The sequence below is a fragment of the Lipotes vexillifer genome, unplaced genomic scaffold, assembly GCF_000442215.2.
Source record: "Lipotes vexillifer unplaced genomic scaffold, Lipotes_vexillifer_v1.1 scaffold71, whole genome shotgun sequence".
Lineage (NCBI taxonomy): Eukaryota > Metazoa > Chordata > Mammalia > Artiodactyla > Lipotidae > Lipotes > Lipotes vexillifer.
Genome location: NW_006793703.1, coordinates 6,459,868 through 6,478,863, shown reverse-complemented (window position 1 = coordinate 6,478,863; position 18,996 = coordinate 6,459,868). Strand labels below are relative to the sequence as shown.

At 36.3% G+C, this 18,996-nt stretch overlaps 1 protein-coding gene across 1 annotated transcript in view; it reads left to right on the top strand.

Annotated features, from left to right (window-relative positions):
• Positions 1-6,919, top strand: part of BRAF (B-Raf proto-oncogene, serine/threonine kinase) — a 148,105-nt gene extending 141,186 nt beyond the window's left edge. The window contains exons 17-18 of the mRNA XM_007466623.1: positions 3,023-3,157; positions 6,634-6,919. Of these exons, the coding sequence (XP_007466685.1) occupies positions 3,023-3,157; positions 6,634-6,816 (318 nt within the window). The 3' untranslated portion in view covers positions 6,817-6,919. The remainder of the gene's footprint in view (positions 1-3,022; positions 3,158-6,633) is intronic.
• The last annotated feature ends 12,077 nt before the right edge of the window (positions 6,920-18,996 follow it).

Genomic DNA, 18,996 nt, shown 5'->3' with positions numbered 1-18,996 from the left:
CCTTTCCTTTAAGCTTAAATAGTTGCAAAGAATGTAATTTCCAGTGTATTATATTGACATTTCAAAAAAAAAAAAAAGCATTAATATCATTCTTTTAAATGTACCAAATAAAATCTAAACGTCATACAGATTTGATTCTTACCATCATCACTTGTTTAAAAAATAAAAAACCTCGGGCTTCCCTGGTGGCGCAGTGGTTGGGAGTCCGCCTGCCGATGCAAGGGACGCGGGTTTGTGCCCCGGTCTGGGAGGATCATGCGTGCCGCGGAGCGGCTGGGCCCGTGAGCCATGGCCGCTGAGCCTGCACGTCCGGAGCCTGTGCTCCGCGGCGGAAGAGGCCGCGGCGGTGGGAGGCCCGCGTACCGCAAAATAAGTAAATAAATAAATAAAAATAAAAAACCTCTTCATTAATTTTTGGAATTTTACATGGCTCTTTTTTTGTCTCTAAATTATTTGTATCCTACTTCCTCCACAGAATTTTTTCCCTAATGTAACATATTTGTGTGCTCTAAACGCTTTTATTGATCATTCAAACGGGCTTCCCTGGTGGCGCAGTGGTTGGGAGTCCGCCTGCCGATGCAAGGGACGCGGGTTTGTGCCCCGGTCTGGGAGGATCATGCGTGCCGCGGAGCGGCTGGGCCCGTGAGCCATGGCCGCTGAGCCTGCACGTCCGGAGCCTGTGCTCCGCGGCGGAAGAGGCCGCGGCGGTGGGAGGCCCGCGTACCGCAAAATAAGTAAATAAATAAATAAAAATAAAAAACCTCTTCATTAATTTTTGGAATTTTACATGGCTCTTTTTTTGTCTCTAAATTATTTGTATCCTACTTCCTCCACAGAATTTTTTCCCTAATGTAACATATTTGTGTGCTCTAAACGCTTTTATTGATCATTCAAATTATATCTCTGCAACAAAAAAATGTGCTTAAATTTAGAACTAAAAAAATTTTTCCCAGTGACTTTAGGCTGTTAACTTTTTTAATTCCAAATTATGCTATTAATAATTATTAAATATATAACTGATGAAAATAACATGAGTTTTGATATAAAGAAACAGGTAAAATTTTATTGGAAATGTGTTTCTTAATGAGCAACATGGGGCTTTTGTTTTCTCTTCAGTCATTTATTTGTGAAAAATATGACTTTTGCTAGAATAAGCTGGGACTTAGCATCAGTCCTTCTAGTTTTATTTTTAAAGAAGTAAGTGCTGAGGAATATTGTTCAAATAAATAAGAATATGGGAAAGTCAGGAGTTTTGTTATAACCACATGCAGAGTTCAGCAGACCACCTTCACGTTCAGTAATTCAATAAGTCTTATAGAACTCACTGAAAGTTGTTAGTACTCACGTTATGGTTTATTAAAACAAAAGGATACAGATTAAAATCAGCCAAGGGAAGAGGTACATAGGGCAGAATTCAGGAGAGTTTCACATATGGAACTTGCAGTTGTCCTCTTCTTGTGGAATTGTGGCCAGCACGAAATTCCCCTGGCAGTCATGCGTGACAATGTGCAGGAAGTGTTGCCAGCCAGGGAAATTCACTGGAGCCTTGAGTTATTGTTGGGCCTCAGTCAGGTAGATAACAATTGACCACCTCTGTTGTTGACCTTAGTTTTTAGCCTCTACAGAGGTCAAGCTGATACCATATAACTTAAAGCCCCCTCTGTAGAATCACATTGATAGCATAGACTATCTGACATGACCTTAGACTCCCAGATAAACAAAGGCACTCTTACCAGGCAGGACATTCCAAGGGCTTAGGGATTACCTCCCAGGAGCCAAAGGCAAAGGTCAGCCCTCTCTTTGGGCAAGATTAGTTCTTTACCATAACCATATCACTGCTTATTTGAACTCATTTCTGTAGCATACCAAAAATTATATAATAACTTGTCATTTAAAATTATTTTAACAATCAGCTGACAATTCAGTTAATTTTGCTGAAAGCAAGAATTGGAAACCAACTGTCTTGCAAAGGGATTTGCTACCCATTCATTAGAGTCCAGTTAGACCAATATTTGGAAGCGTCCCTTTGGTACCCTCAGCAGTGTTACACCCTGACGCAGTGTGCACGGTAGTTAAATTCCATATAGGTAAAAGTTGTGCCTTTTGTGAAGTGGGAGAAGGGCAGTTGTGACAGAGGAGATGGAAGGGAGGTTAAACTTTACACCTTCACTTTAGTGGTGCTTGGGCAAATCATCTTATAGTTAAATAAGGGTTATTACAGCACCAAACAAGAAATAACATAAAATAGCATATCAAACTTGACTGTTCCTAAAATTTATCAGTTCTACCCTGTAACCTGGGATCTCTGGCTCTCTCCACCTTAGCCTCTAGTCTGTCCCTATTGAACCTATTCCCTGTAAGATCAAAACCCCTCTCTCTTCCGTGACACCTAAGACTGCTAACATCTGTCTCTGCCCACTTTCAAAAGAACCACAGGTTAGAAAATTAGAAACGTAAGAAATCAGAAAAATTATAAATCTCTGTACCCAGGGAAGACAAGGCTTTTTACTTTATTAAACATAAGATTTTAGTTCCCAGTAGCTTTACCTTCCCTCTGGAGGAGGCTCTGATTCTCAGACTTATATAACTAAATGCCCCATTAGAGTTTCCTCAACAAAAGAATTTAAAATTCAGATGCCAAAACAACTGTTAAAAAGGTTAACTATTTTGGTTGAGTAGAAGAGGCATGATCCAAATCTGTGTTTCAGAATGATTACTATCAGGGGGAAAATGGATTGGATAAGGAGAGACTGGAAGCATGCGGAGCAGTTAGGAGACCTTTGCAGTAGTCCAGGGGTCATGAAGATTTCGCCTTGCAGCACATAAGTATTGATTCCCCACAGTCTATGGTATATAGGAATCAGAATACTAGTAGCATTGTGTTTTTTAACTTTCTATTGAAGTGTAACGTACATACAGGAAAGTACATGTCATAAGTGCACAGCTTGTTGAATTTTCAATGTTTATATATTTTTCAACTTATCTACAAGGTTATATGATTTGCCTTTTTTTTCCTCCCCAGATAATTTTTATGGTGGGACGAGGATATCTATCTCCAGATCTCAGTAAGGTACGGAGTAACTGTCCAAAAGCCATGAAGAGGTTAATGGCAGAGTGCCTAAAAAAGAAAAGAGATGAGAGACCACTCTTTCCCCAAGTAAGAAAAAGCTTTATGTTACCTAGAAGGAGAGACTAATATTCTGATGCAGATTTTTAAGCACTTTTTAGAGCACAGTTTGTATTTACAGATTTGGATTCCATGTGATTATGTGCAGACTCCAGATAAGTAAACACATAAAGGTGATTTTATAAAGGTTGAACAGTGGTACACCTAAAAACTTAGGATCCCAGTACAAAGTATTCAGAAAGATTTTGCTTTTGTCTAGCAGTTCTCAAACTTTTTGGTCTCAGAACTGTTTTCTACACTTAAAAATTATTGAAGAACCCCAAAGACCTTCTGTTTGTATAAGTAGTAATTCCCATTTTAGAAATTAATACTTTTTAAAATATTTATTTATGAATGTATTTAAACATAATAAAACCATTACATGTTGAATAATGTTTTATGAAAAATAATTATATTTTCCCAAACAAAAAATATTTAGAAAAAAGTGGCATTGTTTTAGACTTTTCGCAAATCTCTGCAAAAAGAAGATAGCTGGATTCTCTGCTTTGCATTCATTATGTTGCAATATCTTACATTATATAGCCTCTGAAAACTCCACTTACACTTGTAAAATAATGAAAGTAAAAAAGGCAAATAATATCTTAGTGCTAGTATAAAAATAGTTTTTCTACAGGCTACACTTTGTGCACTGCTACTTTTATTCTTCTTGATGGTAAAATTATGTAACAGGTTGCAAGCATCCTTTTAATGTTAGGTTTTTTTGAGGGGCATTTTTACCTGGGACAAAAAGAGAAGGCACCTGTTGGTACTGTCTGCCATTCTCTGATTCTTGGAAACTTTCCATTGTTTTTTATCTTTTCAAATTGGAAGGCTAAAGCCCTCAATTTAATAATCTTTCATAAGCCTCATGAACTGGAACTAAGTACCTGAACAGTTTTAGAAAGTTTAGCTGTAGTAGATATTGTAATATAAATTCCGTGTTTTATAATGCCTAGAAAATCATGATAGCGCTATATAAATCTGTCCCGATGAGTCAGTACAGTTTTCAGGTGGGAGCTGACTCCCATAACTCAGCTACCATGTGGTCCTTTGTGAATGCTATCAGTCCTAGCTCAGTTTCTTAGAAGTCAGTGTTACGGGAATGTGTGAATCTTTTATCCCTATCTAAAGAATTAAAGATCGAATTTTTGCTTTTAACAAGTCTCTCAGGGGCTTGTCCCAGAGCAGGGAGGGGAGGCTGAATGGCTGCACGGGTAGTTATATGTTTTACGTATTGGAATTCTACGTTACTATTCCTTTGAGGGAGAGTTGGGTTTTTTTAAACCCGGAAAACCACTGGTTTAAGACCATCAAAGTAAACAACCGGTATTGTTGGCCATTGTGAGCAGGACTCTGCACCCTGTTCTCTTTTCACATCCCAGGTGCTAGGGTTTCCTATTTAACGTGGTTGATGTACATTAATAATGCAGATTATATCCTTAGGCTCACTTTTCAAATGGTATTAAAAGGGGCAAAATGGTCATATTTCTTAATATAAGTAATATTTTATTCTTTTCATGGTATCAGAAAATGAAATACGTATATGAGTATTCCAGGTTATTAAAAGCTGCCCCTTTCAAGTATTATTTTTAAATTTTCATTACAGGATGTCTCTTCATACCATACACAAACATAAATTTCAGATGGCTAAAGGTTTATATGTAAAAAACAAAACTATAAAATAACAAATCATTTTTATAACCTTAAGGTAGGAAAGGCTCTCCTAAGCAAGAGGCAGAATCCAGAAGTTATAAAGGAAAAGGTTAGCAGGTATGACTACATTAAACATTTTTAAATTTCTATACAGTAAAAATAATATTGAAAGAAAAACACTGAGAAAAATAATTGTAGCATGTATAATAAAGAGTGTTTATGCTATACAGAGGACTCCTACAAATCCATAAGTAAAAGGTAATCAAAAGAAAATCAACAAAGAATATGCACTGGTGATTCACAGAAGAAGTACAAATGCTGAATGAACTTAAGCACAGGATGTTAGGAATAATAACATCAGTGATAATCAGTAAAATGCAAAGTCACAGTTGTGAGATACATTTTGATTTTGTCTCTGAGATTGACAGTATCCAGCATTGGGAACAATGTTGGGAAGTAAGGAAGGAATGTTGGTAGGAATGTAAATTGGTTTGACCTGTTTTGAAAGGACTTGGTAGACTCCATAAACTTAAAATACATATACCTTTTGCTCTGGTAATTCCACTCCTGAAAATCTATGCTATATGCTACAGAATCTGCCCCCACAGCTCTCCAGATAAAGACTGTTAACTGTAATTGGAAAAATTAAAGACATAAAGATCAAGGTATCTCTCTGTAGATGGCTTGGATGTCAGTGAGGGAAAAAGAAAGCAATGCAGAAAAATGTGTACTGTGATACCACTTTAAATGGTGGTGAGGGAGGGGATGGGCTCTGTTTTCATATGTGCATGTTTATGCATAGGAAAGGTCCAGAAGAAAGTATAGACTCTTTAACAGTGGTTACCCCTGGAAGGTAGGATTCATACTTTTCTGTATTTGAATTTTTATTTGTGTGTTATGCTTATAATTTTAAAAAATTTGTAACATTGCTTCTTTGCCTTCTTATACTAATCATTCTACAGATTACAGTTTAACTTTAAAAAAATTTTTGGTAGCTGAGAAAAATAATAATAGTATATAATGTGTATAATACTACTATATAGTATATAATCATAGTAGTAGTAATAATGGCTGCTAAAGTTTTATTGAGTACTTACTATATACCAGGCATTGTGCTAAGCCCTTTATATGTATGTTTCATGCATTATCATACTGTATGCCTTCAAGAGTCATAACCTGTTTCTTTGTACCTTAAAAATGTACTGTATTTCTACATTTTGTGCATTGGTGTCTACTTGTAGAGTTTTCCTATCTTTTCTTTCACTTATGGGTATTCATCTGTCACTTCTCACTCCTGTGGCACTGGCATTCTGGGTCATTGGGGCCCTGTTTTTAATTATGTGTGTGTAAGACATTTCCCATTACTAAATTTCTTTAAAGAATAAGTTGCTCTAATGGTTCTGTTTATGAAGTTATATAGTGCTTTTGTTATTTATGCTCCATCTTCTTCCCAAAAGGGACTTGTGGTCTGTGAGAAATAGGTATATAATTGATTTTAAATGTTTTATTATTTACTGTTTCAAGGCTGGCGAATGATCTAAAATTATAAAATGTAAAGAAAAGCTAACTATGGGTTGGTTAGTTCTCCCATTCAGTTTATAGAGAGTAAAGCTGTAATAGTTTGGTAATTTTCTCTTCTTTTTAAGGAAAAGTATCAGTTTCTTTAGTATTTTCCAGGCATTTGAGATAATAGTGAAAACAATGTATTATAAGATTTCATATGCTTTCTTGTAGAGTATGATGGGGCTCTTAAAGATTAACACCACCTAGATTTTCATCATTCTTTCTTTTTTTTCCTTTTTTTCTTTTTTTAGATTCTCGCCTCTATTGAGCTGCTGGCCCGCTCATTGCCAAAAATTCACCGCAGTGCATCCGAACCCTCTTTGAATCGGGCTGGCTTCCAAACAGAGGATTTTAGTCTGTATGCTTGTGCTTCTCCAAAAACACCCATCCAAGCAGGGGGATATGGTGCGTTTCCTGTCCATTTAACAAACTAAATGAGTGACAGAGTGTAGGACGATAGGGACAAAGGAAAGTGAACATTTGTTTGCTTACATATTTGTTAAATTGAATAGGATTTTTTTTTTAAGGTGAACAAAAGAACATGTATGTTTTTAAAGACTGGATATAATTGTTTTGACAATCTAAAATTCATACTAAGCATTAGAGTTTCAACATCGAAGGGTTTTTGAAGTTCTCAGACATTGCTGAAAATTCACAGTACCTTTTCCAGAGGTTTTACTTCCCGTTCCAAGTTTCTTTTGTTTACTTGGTTATTCTAATTATTAAACTTCAGTTAAACTTTCCTCACTCACCTTTTGCTGTTAGCTGTCCTGCATCCATTAGGGGCTCCAAGAACAACGCTGCACCTGTGTTTGTGATGGCTGGTGGGAAGCTGACAGTAGGTTAGGCTGTGTTAGTGAAGGTAAACTGAATAGGTCTAATTAGGAGTCACTAAAATTGAATAAGCTTATTTTTATTCTTAATATTTTTTCTTATAACTATTTCTTTTTGTTAATACAGTTTGGAAAATATAGTTGTCCTTTATTCCCTTAGAGCAGTATAAATTATGGGTGCAGGTAACCAGAGATATTGCTGAGTGGCATGTTTGACATGAGTAACATGGTTTAACTTTGGATTTTTGGTTAATATTTCTTTATATATTAAGGATGTCTTACACAATGCAGAAGTCAAATTTCCTTACAAATGCATTGCCTCCTCTTCCTTCCAAAAAGTTCCACAGAATTCTGTGAGAACTTGTAGATTTGTTTTGTTCTTCTTTTAGATAACTGTGGTTGCCAAACAACCAGGTAATGGATTTTTTAAAAATTATTATTATTTTAGGTTATACTCACCTCTCATGATGCATATTAGCAATGACTTATCCGTGTGTCTCTGTCCTCCTTATTATGAATGTATGAATTGTTTTTTTTTATTCCACGGGGTGTGTGTGTGTGTGTGTGTGTGTGTAGTACGTTTAGCGCTTTCTAATGCTTACACTTTCTTATGTAGAAAATAACTGTAATGTGGCAGTCAGTATATTCTTACTGTGAACCAGAATCTTAACGGGAATCAAAAGTGAAAGAAGCAGCATTGCTGTCATCAAAGAAATCACCGTCTGTACTTCAGAGTCAGCCTAGGGACCAAAGCTAGGCTCTTAAATACATCTTCATTTACTCAGTTCGGAGTTGTGATGATATTAAATATAACTGACAGTTCCAGGGTTATTCAGGGGCACACAGATGGCATTTGCATAAATGCCATCCTTCTTGGAAGCCAATAAAGAAGAAAATCGGGAGGGCTTTAGTGGTAATTTAGTCTTGTAAGTATCACAAATAAATTTTTGAAATATTTTCTTTATTTGAATAAGTTAGATTTCATCCAGGGAAACCACTTAGTGATAAGTTTGGCACACCTTGTGCCCCCCCCCCCATTTGGGTATCTTAAGATAAATAATGCCATTCATGTTTTTAGAAATCAGTTCATGACTTTGAATGTAGGAAGAATAGTGAAAAAGAACGTTTATTGTATTTTAAAAAATGAGAATAAGAAAGTCATAAAAGAATGTGACTTATTCAGAAACATCAAAGTGTGTGATTTCTAAATCTTCCAGTGACGCTAAAGATGTGATTATTAGTAACTATTAGATTGGGTTTTATTTATTCACAAATTGAATAGCAAGCATGTAGCTAACAAAGTTTTTACACATTGACTTGGTCTGTGGAATGCTCAAAGGTTTGGGCATTTTGAGGCACAAGAGTCAAAGGATCTTTTTATTGATAGAGCTCTTTCATAATTCCTCAGCATACTTTCTTCACTTTATCTTCCTTTCTTTGCTCACTCTCTTTTTTTCCCCCCAACACTACCCACACTAAACACTACCCAACTCCCCACATCTGCATTTGACACTTTTCCTTCCTTCCTTTACCAGTCTCCTTTGCCAGAGGGCATTTGCTAAACTCTTAGAACTGCTCAGAAAACTCATTATGCCAGGGGTCCCCAACCCCTGGGCCGCACAGCAGGAGGTGAGTGGCAGGCAATCGAGCAAAGCTTCATCTGTATTTACAGCTGCTTCCCATTGCTCACATTACCACCTGAGCTCCACCTCCTGTCAGCATTATGGTGAATGTATAATTATTTCATTATATATTACAGTGTAATAATAATAGAAATAAAGTGCACAATAAATGTAATGTGCTTGAATCATCCTAAAACCATTCCCCCGACCCCATCCGTGGAAAAATTGTCTTCCACGAAACCGGTCCCTGGTGCCAAAAAGGTTGGGGACCACTGCATAATACCATCCCATTGACATTTGAACATGCCTTCAAAGGACTGCATAGTAATTCTCTTCTTTCCAAATTGGGCCCACTGGAAGTGTTATTGGGAGAACATTAAAAATAGAGCAGGTGAAATATATAAATAACATGGATCTGGAGAAGTAGAAAGCACTAGAATGATACATGGTAGTTTCCCTTTCTGTTGTTGCTGTTTGTCTGTTTGATACTGAGTTTTAGATGTATTCTCCAAATAAGAAAAACATTATTTTCCTAACCATATGTAGAGTTAATCTTTTTGACTAAGGAATTGAAACAGAAGGACATTCATTATCTTGCAGCTGACGGCTTCTTTCCTAAAACCTGAAGCCTCGGATATTTTCATTAAAGTTGATATCCTTCTTCAGAAGGCAGCCTTTTTATAACATTTGTTTTACATTTAAAAAGTTTTACTAGTCAGTGATGAGGAATGAGGTTTGTCTTCTTGGGTTTAAGTAGTTTAGGGATCACAGCATTTAACTCAAATACTTCAGGTTTGTTTGTTTTCAGATATTACAGGATTGTACCAACCATTTAAATAACTAAACCGGTAGTTAAATTCATTCTCTCTAAAATAGTGACTATTTAACACACTTGCTTATTACATGGCCTTTCTCTCAAGTGGATCACTCTCAATTTAAGGAAATGATCTGCCTCTTTTTTTTTAAGTGTTATGAAAAGAGTATTTCATGACTAAAACGTTTTGTCAGTTATAGTCTTATTTGAGAATTACTGAACATTTCTGTGGTACTTTTTCTTTTACTAAATATTTCATCTCTCCTGTGATCATTTCTCTAAGAATTTTAAGAAGTCCAGTGTGTCTCTGCCAGAATGTTCCTCATCCTTTAGAAACTGCCTGAAAGGTCACCACAAAAAAAGAATGGGACTTATTCTAGTTTCAAATGACTGCCCCCCTACATCTAAGACAGGGATTTATTTACGTACAAAATAACGTGTTAGATTTTTCACAGCATATTTAATCTTTAAGGAGTTTTTTATCAAATTGTATGTGTAACAGCCACTGAAATACATTTAATTCTAGAATTAAGGGTGATTATTTAGTAATAGCTTAAAACTAGTTAATCAAGTCCTTAGCTTTCAAATTAACAAAGCATGATATTTGAGGTGTCTGAAATCTTGGAATCTTCCCAAGTGTTCTTTGCCCCGTTCCTAAATAAAGTCAGATGGAAAATAGAGCTTAGGTTATTCTCAGCCAAAAAGGAGGTTATTTAAAAAGTTTCATTTTGGCCTCTGATTGATTTTTTGGTTAATAATTAAATTATTTTATTTTAAAGTCAGAATATCTAGATGTTTCACTTCAGATAACTTCACACAAGCAGAGTTGGCTCTTACCTCAAATAAAATAGGGTAGGAGTTGGGATAGTAGAGATTTCCTGATATGCAAGGAGGAATAAGCAAGAAAAAAAAATTTTTTTTTTCCAATAGCAGATCCATCTCCTGTTACCCCTGTCTTTTCCTTAAATTTTCTGTGATTTCAGGGACATGTGTAGAAGGAGTTTTATTTTATTGATCTCTAAACTATGAGTCCTTTTTGTCTTTTTTTAACCCCCCTGGACCTGAAGTCTGATTATGAAAAGAACCACATTCCATTAGAAGCAGTAGACTCTGGTAGCGAGATCTTTAGTGTTTGCTTTATTGGTATTTGATTTGGAGTTTGTTGGCAAGATTTTGTGCTTTGGGGGGTTGTTTTGTGTGTTTGTATTTTTAGGGCTAATATTTAAGTTTGTAGAGAACACTGTTAAATGAAATGGAGTGTCTAATTGTAATAATGAGTAGGAAACATCTGAAGATTTTTTTAAGTTATTTTTAACATGGTATGTAAGATTTGGGCTTAGAGTTTATCATTTTCTGATATTTTCTCACTTAATAGATGAATTCTAGCCGTTTTTTATAAAGATTTCTGTTAAGCAAATCCTGTTTTCACATTGGCTTCCTTTAAGGAGTTTTAGGTTCTGTTAGATACAGTGACTACTCATAAAAACTGTTGAAAATTGCTTTTAAGAAATGTATTAAAATACTTCTGAAAAAAATAGCAACCATAAAACCGTAAGCAAAGGTAGTAAGGATGTTTATGTATTTCTAGAGTCTCTGTTAACATAATAGCCTCCTATGATTATGCTCTAAATGTTTTACTCTCCAAGGTCTTAGTAATTTGACTTTTTTTTTTTTCTTCCAATCAGTGCCAATTTCCCCAGTTCTTTTAACTTTAAATATGAAGGGTAATAAATGTTTTACCCTTCCTTGATCTTTTGACTCAAAATACCTTGGTTAATTGTTGAAAGGAATCCTTAGATGGAAAGAGATAGTATCACTGTCTGCACTCCAATTAGTAGTTGTATTCAGAACAGGAAAGCAAATTATTAATTATTGAAAATCATTTAGGGGGTCTGTTAATTGTTAAGACCTTGGACTTTGGAGTCAGCACCTGGCTTTACATTCCAACTTCATTATCAATCCGTTGTTTGTTGGAACATGCCAGTGGTTCTCTAGTACACCAGTTGAAATCGAATAGCAATCAGAAAAGATAGATTATTCCTTGATTAAACAGTGTATTCATATAAGTGATTGCTTGGATCCTCATCAGAAGCTATATTACAGAAAAATGATGTTAAGGCTCACTAAATTCTGGTAGCTGTCAGTTATCAACCAACCCGCAGAAATTAACTGTGGTGTATTTATTAAGAGGAACCCTAGTTTGAAGTAGAAGCTGTGGACAAAATAGTAGGTGAAAAATAATGGCATGAAGCCCCCAAATTCAGTAAAGCTAAAAGAGTATAGTACCTCAGAGGGTCTTTGTGGTTAAAAAAATTTTTATGCTGAGAATAATGTTCATTGACATGTGCCTATAAGTAATTTTTTGGTAGTTTAAAAGGTGAAATGAACTACAAATGGGAGAGGTCTGAACTTTCTTTCCTTCATTCAAATGTGTGATATGGACAGATCATTTGACCTGTGAATTTTATCTTTTACAAAATGAGAATAATTCCTCCTTCTTCCTTCCTAATAGTGGCATTATAATAATGAAAATGAGTTGATAATTTAGGGGGAAAGTGTTCTACAAATCAGCCTTACTATTTTACCGTCAGTTACTGAGAAGTTTTGTTCATTAGAACTGTTTCAGCTTGATTAGAATCATAGCATGAAAAACCCAACTGGGAAATTATCTACAGACTTAATATCCTATATAAGTTGTTGTCTTTCATGGTTTCAGCCGTTTTTGCTTTTAAATTAGTGATGTCGTTGCTAGATTTGTAACATATAGCTAAGTCACCTTTCAGTGAGGTTTCCATGAGGCTTTTCTGTGTCTCTAGGTTATTTGAGATAACTTTTTTAAAATTAGCTCTTGTCCTCCCTCTACAGGAGAATTTGCAGCCTTCAAGTAGCCACACCATCATGACAGCATCTACTCTTATTTAAGTCTTGTGTTCGTACAATTTGTTAACATCAAAACACAGTTCTGTTCCTTAACTCTTTTTAAAGATAAAAATTTTCAATGCATAAGCTGGTGTGGAACAGAATGGAATTTCCCATCCAACAAAAGGGGGAAGAATGTTTTAGGAACTAGAATTCTCTGCTGCCAGTGTTTCTTCTTCAACACAAATACCACGTGCATACAAGTCTGCCCACTCCCAGGAAGAAAGAGGAGACCCTGAGTTCTGACCTTTTGATGGTCAGGCATGATGGAAAGAAACTGCTGCTACAGCTTGGGAGATTTGCTCTGGAAAGTCTGCCAGTCAACTTTGCCCTTCTAACCACCAGATCAATATGTGGCTGATCATCTGATGGGGCAGTTGCAATCACCAAGCCTCGTTCTCTTTCCTGTTCTGAGATTTTGTTGTGGAGCTCTTTCCCCTAGCCACCACTGGTTAATTTCTGAGGGATGGAACAAAAATGCAGCATGCCCTTCCTGTATGGTGCATGTTCAGTCCTTGATAAATTTTTACCAAAATGAAGCTATTTTATTTAAATGGAGGGTGAGAGATGAGGAGGTAGGTTTTGTGTAGAGGAGAAGGGAATGCTGCATCTTTTTCCTGACCTGCTGGGTCTCTGGCCTTTGTTTCCTCGCTCACTCAGGCTCTGCCTGGCGGGTAGACTGGAAGCTCTGGCGCACATTGCCTTCTTTTCCCATTGGGTCCAGCAATGAAGACGAGTGTTTGGGGATTTTTTTTTCTCCACGATGTAGCAAGTTCTCAGGTAAATACAATTGATATCTTCCTCCTAAGCTCTTCCAGTCACCAAGTACTTATGTGGCTACTTTGTCCAGGGCACAAAATGCCTGTATCTAATTAAAAGCCTACAAAACTGCTTGATAACAGTTTTGAATGTGAGACATTTATATAATTTAAATGTAAGGTACAAGTTTTAATTTCTGAATTTCTTCTATTATATTTTTATTAAAAAAATAATTTTCAGATTTAACTGAATTGGAATAAAATAATACTTCCCACTAGAATTATATATCCTGGAAAATTGTATTTTTGTTATATAAACAACTTTTAAAGAAAGATCATTATCCTTTTCTCTACCTAAATATATGGGGAGTCTTAGCATAATGACAGATATTTATAATTTTTAAATTAATGGTACTTGCTGGATCCACACTAACACCTTTACTAATATCTCATTGTTTCTTCCAACTAACTCCTGCACTACATCCTACATTTTCTTTCTAGTCTTTGATCTAGCGTATGCAACCTCAAATAAAAGTGGCGGCGTCTCCATTCATTCTCCTCCTTCCTTTTTTCCCAAGCCTGGTCTTCAAAAGGTTGGTTAACTTTGGCAGCCCGAGTCCCCCAGGCAGAGAATAGAGCAATTTTAGGTGTATTGGGACTGAGGGAGGATGTGAAAAGCCTAACATCAGTTGTCTTTATAGAAAGAACTGCTGTGGTGTTAAGAACCTTGTTCCTTATCTCTATAAATGGTGAATATAACCTAGTCATAACTTCCCTTGACCTTTACTGAAGTGTGGTATAAATCACAGTAGTAGCAAAGAAAGTGACTCTGGATGTATTAATGGCAAATACCCCCCTTATCATGAATCTGGACTCTGTTATCAAGATTTAGGAATGTAAATCAAACGTACCTAGCCCAACTAAGCTATGTAGTGAAGGACCTGAAAGAAATTAGACAGGACCTATAAAATAAATCAGGGAATTAGAAATTATTTAAAGTTTTCAAATTGTAAATTGCCCCGCTATTTTTCAGCCTACTAAAGCTTACTGTCATTAGATGATTTCTTGCTACGTTACCTATATTCAGAGGAAGGCCTGTTGAAAATTCCATGGACTTGGAAAAGATTGTCCCAGTAAAATGGGAAATAATCCTCAAGTTATTAACGAGTTTGAAAAGCAGTGTGTTCTTAAGTCTTTCGTGAGCAGAGCAGTATCTTACAAAATTGAGAAATTGCAAGAATTAAAATGATTTGTGCTGACTTGAAGAGCATCTTGTGTGCATAATGCTGCCTCTCTTTTAAAAGCATTGTTTATTTTTCTTTTTAAATATGTCCCCATAGATGCTTTTGAACATGCTTGTCTTACCTTTTCCTAGATTGGAGAGAGCTGGGCTTGAACAGTAGGCGTGTCCTGCCGGAGCTTCTAGTGCAGGACTCCCTCCCTGAGCACGGCAGGAGCCAGCACAGGAGCTGGTTATGGAGGGAGCTTAGCATTGGAGATTTCAAAACAAAATTCAAGGTGATACACTGTTTTCTTCCCTTTCTTTTTAGAATAGATTGCTATCTCATTTGAAAAATCTCATTTCTTAAATGAAGCTGTGCCCAGAAGCCAGGCTCAGGGTATTCTTGAGAGATTTGTATAGAGCCCTTAAAAAATAAAAATAAAATTTTAGCATTTCCCTTTTCTTCCTTTTCTCCATTAAATACTTTTTCTCTAGTTTACAAATGGCATGGAAAAGGAATTTCCCCTGAGTTTTACGTGCTTTTTTTGATGCTTAGACTACAGATAGACTTGAGCTCCTAAGAAAATACAAGGGAAGAACTCCTTGTTTGTTGTGCAGTGCACTTTATGAGTAGTTTGTATCGATATTATGTGGCTGCTTTACTGACAAGCTTGTAAGGCTGTACTTATCTGTCTTTCCTGTAAGGCGGCTGCAGTGCCTTCTGTAGTGTATTTTATTTTGGATAAGGAGAGGTGACACCTTCTGAAAAATTTCAGAGTAACCATAAAAGATTGTTTTAAAGTATGTAGTATTCCTGATGGACTTTTTCATCATTAAACTAGTCTAGGGTCTAAACTTTTACCACTGAAATAATATTGACCAAAAAGTAATTTATAAAAGGGATTTTGTGAATAGAAAATCCACTGTAATCATTTGTACTTAAGTGCACTCTTAAAAGAAGATTCTGTCTCGCTGTCAAATTCTGGTTCCTTAACATCCAATCCCTGGTTGTGTTTGCGATCTGGTAGGACGTGCTAAGGCAAGCTAGAAGATAAAATCCCATATACTTTAGTATACGTGTTATATTTATGTCAGTGTTGGAGAAGAAAGAGCAGTTACTTAGTAATAAAGATCCAAGACTTCAACACTGTCAACCTGAAACTTTGTAAATATTTCCTAGATTCTTGTTTGGTGCGGTCACAGCTCTTTATCACACAATGTTATCTTTTACTCATCAGGCAATTTTGGGACTGCTGCACACCCCTCCTCAGATCTCACCTGCCCCTCCCGTACATTCACCTCTCCAGCCTTGTGCACACCTCATTTAGCTTTACTTTGAAACACATTGCAGGGTTCAGGTGACCTCTTCTAAAACTACCTCCTCAGAATGAGGTAATGAATAGTTATTTATTTTAAAATATGAAAAGTCAGGAGCTCTAGAACATGAAGATGATTTAAGATTTTAACTTTTATGTGTACTTGTATTTGAGCCTTCTCATTTTGTCCTAAAGGGCATTATACATTTAAGCAGTAATACTGAAAAATGTAGCTCAGAGTATCTGAATGTTGTTGAAAGTGGTGCCAGAATCTGTTTAGGGGTACGTTTCAGAATTTTTAACCTTATATCGGTTGCATGAAATTAAATAGTTAATGGTAACACTTCACTAACAGTGATATAATTTTAATTTTCGGTAGGCTTAGCAAGACAGTACATCTTCATAATGAGTTAGCCGCAGCTTCGTCACATGCAGATGCTCCTGTAGCAGGACTGCCCGGTTAAGAGGGTAGAATGATGACCCATTTTGCAAGTTTCTCTTCTTTGTCCAAACTGGCATTCTTTGTGCTAGAATGTCAGCACTTTGAGAATAGCAGTTTCAACCTTTAGACTAGTAAAAAGCAAAACAAACAAAAAAACCATAGCCAGACATGGAAAGTTTACTGTGAGTATAAACAGCAAATATCTTACAGGTCATACATTGAAATGGTGTAGGTAAGGCTCTAGAAAAATACCTTGACAATTTGCCAAATGATCTTACTGTGCCTTCATGATGCAATAAAAAAGCTAAAATTTTAGCAGAAATCAGTGATTTGTGAAGAGAGCAGCCACCCTGGTGTAACTCAGCTGTGTTAATATTTTTTAGCGTGCAATTTAGACTGCAAAGATAAATGCACTAAAGAGTTTATAGCCAAAATCATGTTTAAAAAAATGAGAAAACACACAGGTAAATTTTCAGTGAACAAAATTATTTTTTTAAAGCACATAATCCCTAGTATAGTCAGATATATTTATCAGATAGAGCAAATAGGTTGAAATCATAATTCAGTGACATTTCTAGAGAAACTTTTTCTACTCCCATAGGTTCTTCAAAGCATGGAACTTTTATATAACAGGAATGTTTGACAGACATTTTAAGAAATTGCTATAGTTTAGGGTTGAAGTTACTATATGCTGGGCAGCAGTCATATGTATTAACTAGTGAGAAGGATGAAATTAACATATAGGACAGAATTTGATTTTCTCAGTTCCCATAGTACTGCTGCCAACCTAGACACTGATTTTCCAGAGTTTGAAATACAAACTTGCCTCTCAGGATTTGTTTGCAGATTAAGTGGGACTGTCTTGCTAATGCTGTTCAAGGTGCTCTGGGGGCCAGGGGGAATCTCCAAGGGCTCCTCTATGAGGGGACATATGGCTGGCGGGTGTGAACTGGACACACTCCGTGGTGTGCTTCTAGTATCTTGATTCCTCGCCACCCCCAAGAAAGGCTTCAGCAAGTTCTCTAGACGTTTCACTAAGGAGTATTACTAATGCCCACAGGTTGTTGAGCACCCGAGGGGTGCAGTAGCATCTCTGCCTGATTGTACATTGGCCCCCAGAGGAGAATGAAGTGGCCAGTGTACTCATATTCCATGTTGCTAGCTCTGGTAAATTGAAAATACTGGTAAGATTTTTGTTTTATTAGTACACTAGAGAGTAAGCTTTGTTTTGTTGTTTGAAGATAATCAATTTTCACTTCTGTTTGGGAAAACATTTAAATTGAATTTCAGTCCTAAATTTTGCCAGTTGTGGCAATTAACAGTTTCTATCAGGTGTATTTAAGGTAGAAGAGGACAGAAACGTAAGTCCTAAAATCTTAAATTAAAGTAACAGTGGTTTATTTTAGAACGCTTAGGGGTGGTTAGTCTCTACCTCAAAAAATTGATTGAGTGTCTCATTCATTTCAGTATCCACAATTTCAACTGTTGTTCTTGTAATACTTTATTTTTAACCTTTTGACCCCCTTTACCCAGCTGTTAACTTAGTCTTATTAATTACTAAATCAGTTTCATTAAAATGTTTAATTTTATTTAGCAGTTTTGACTAATTACAATGATATAACCAGTTGTGCATGAGGACACAGCCAGTGAGTGTATCTGGGTTTTTTTGTGATGCTTTTTTTTCTTAAGAATTCTGTAGGTTGAAGTACTCTTTGAAAACAAAGAACTAAAATATGTTTATTCATGTTAGCATAAAAAAAAAAGATTTGTGCAAACCATCTGCTTCTCCTGGCAGGCTGAGCACATTGTCCAGCACCCGTGAGTGGCTGGTTCTCATCACAGAATCTATGTAGGGAATCGGGCATGAAATTCACTGAAGAGGTAGAGCAGAGGAAGTGTTCTGTTTACAGGAGTGGAGATAGGGCTTATGAGTAAGTTGCTTACTTAGTAAGTTGGTTTTGTTTTGAGAATTATTGTGTTACATTTGTGTGTTAAGCTTTTTTTAACCCACTTGTGTTTTGGTGGAGTATGTGTTACATAAGAGGAAACGTCAGACTAGCATAAGCAACAAAGCTCACAGTCTAGGCACAGGTGTAGACAAAATGGACCAAAATGGGAGGGGGGAGGGTATGGGAGTAAGTCTAGGGGTAGGGAAGAATTGATGTGAGGGTGGGAAATAAACTATAATTACCTGAAATAAAATGTAAGAGTGCAATAAGTGTGCTTTTTATTCTAAGCTGTGAACGGGTTTTTAAAAAAATCATTCCTTCCTAATACATTTGCCTGTGTTCTGTAGCTGATTAAAACCAGCTATGTAAACATATAATGCCTTTTTATTCATGTTAATTACCAACATAAATGGCTAGCCTTTGTCTTATTTATCTTCGTGTTATGTTAGTTTACATACAGGGGTGTGTATGTGTGTGTATGCTGTAAATTTTCCCTACTTCGTTCGAAAACGCCTTTGTTGGGTCCTGTGTGTTTCCATTGGCCATGCCACAGGTTACAGTCTCGGCTTGGCCTTCATATCGCCTGATTTGAAGGACTCTATCACAGTGACATAGCTCATTCATTTGTTGTGCACTCTGACCCTTTCCTCACTCAGCAATTGCTGTTTCTTCTAAAATAGGAGTGTACAACTATGAGGAGATTGAAATTAACTGTTTAACATATGTCCCTTTGAATTCT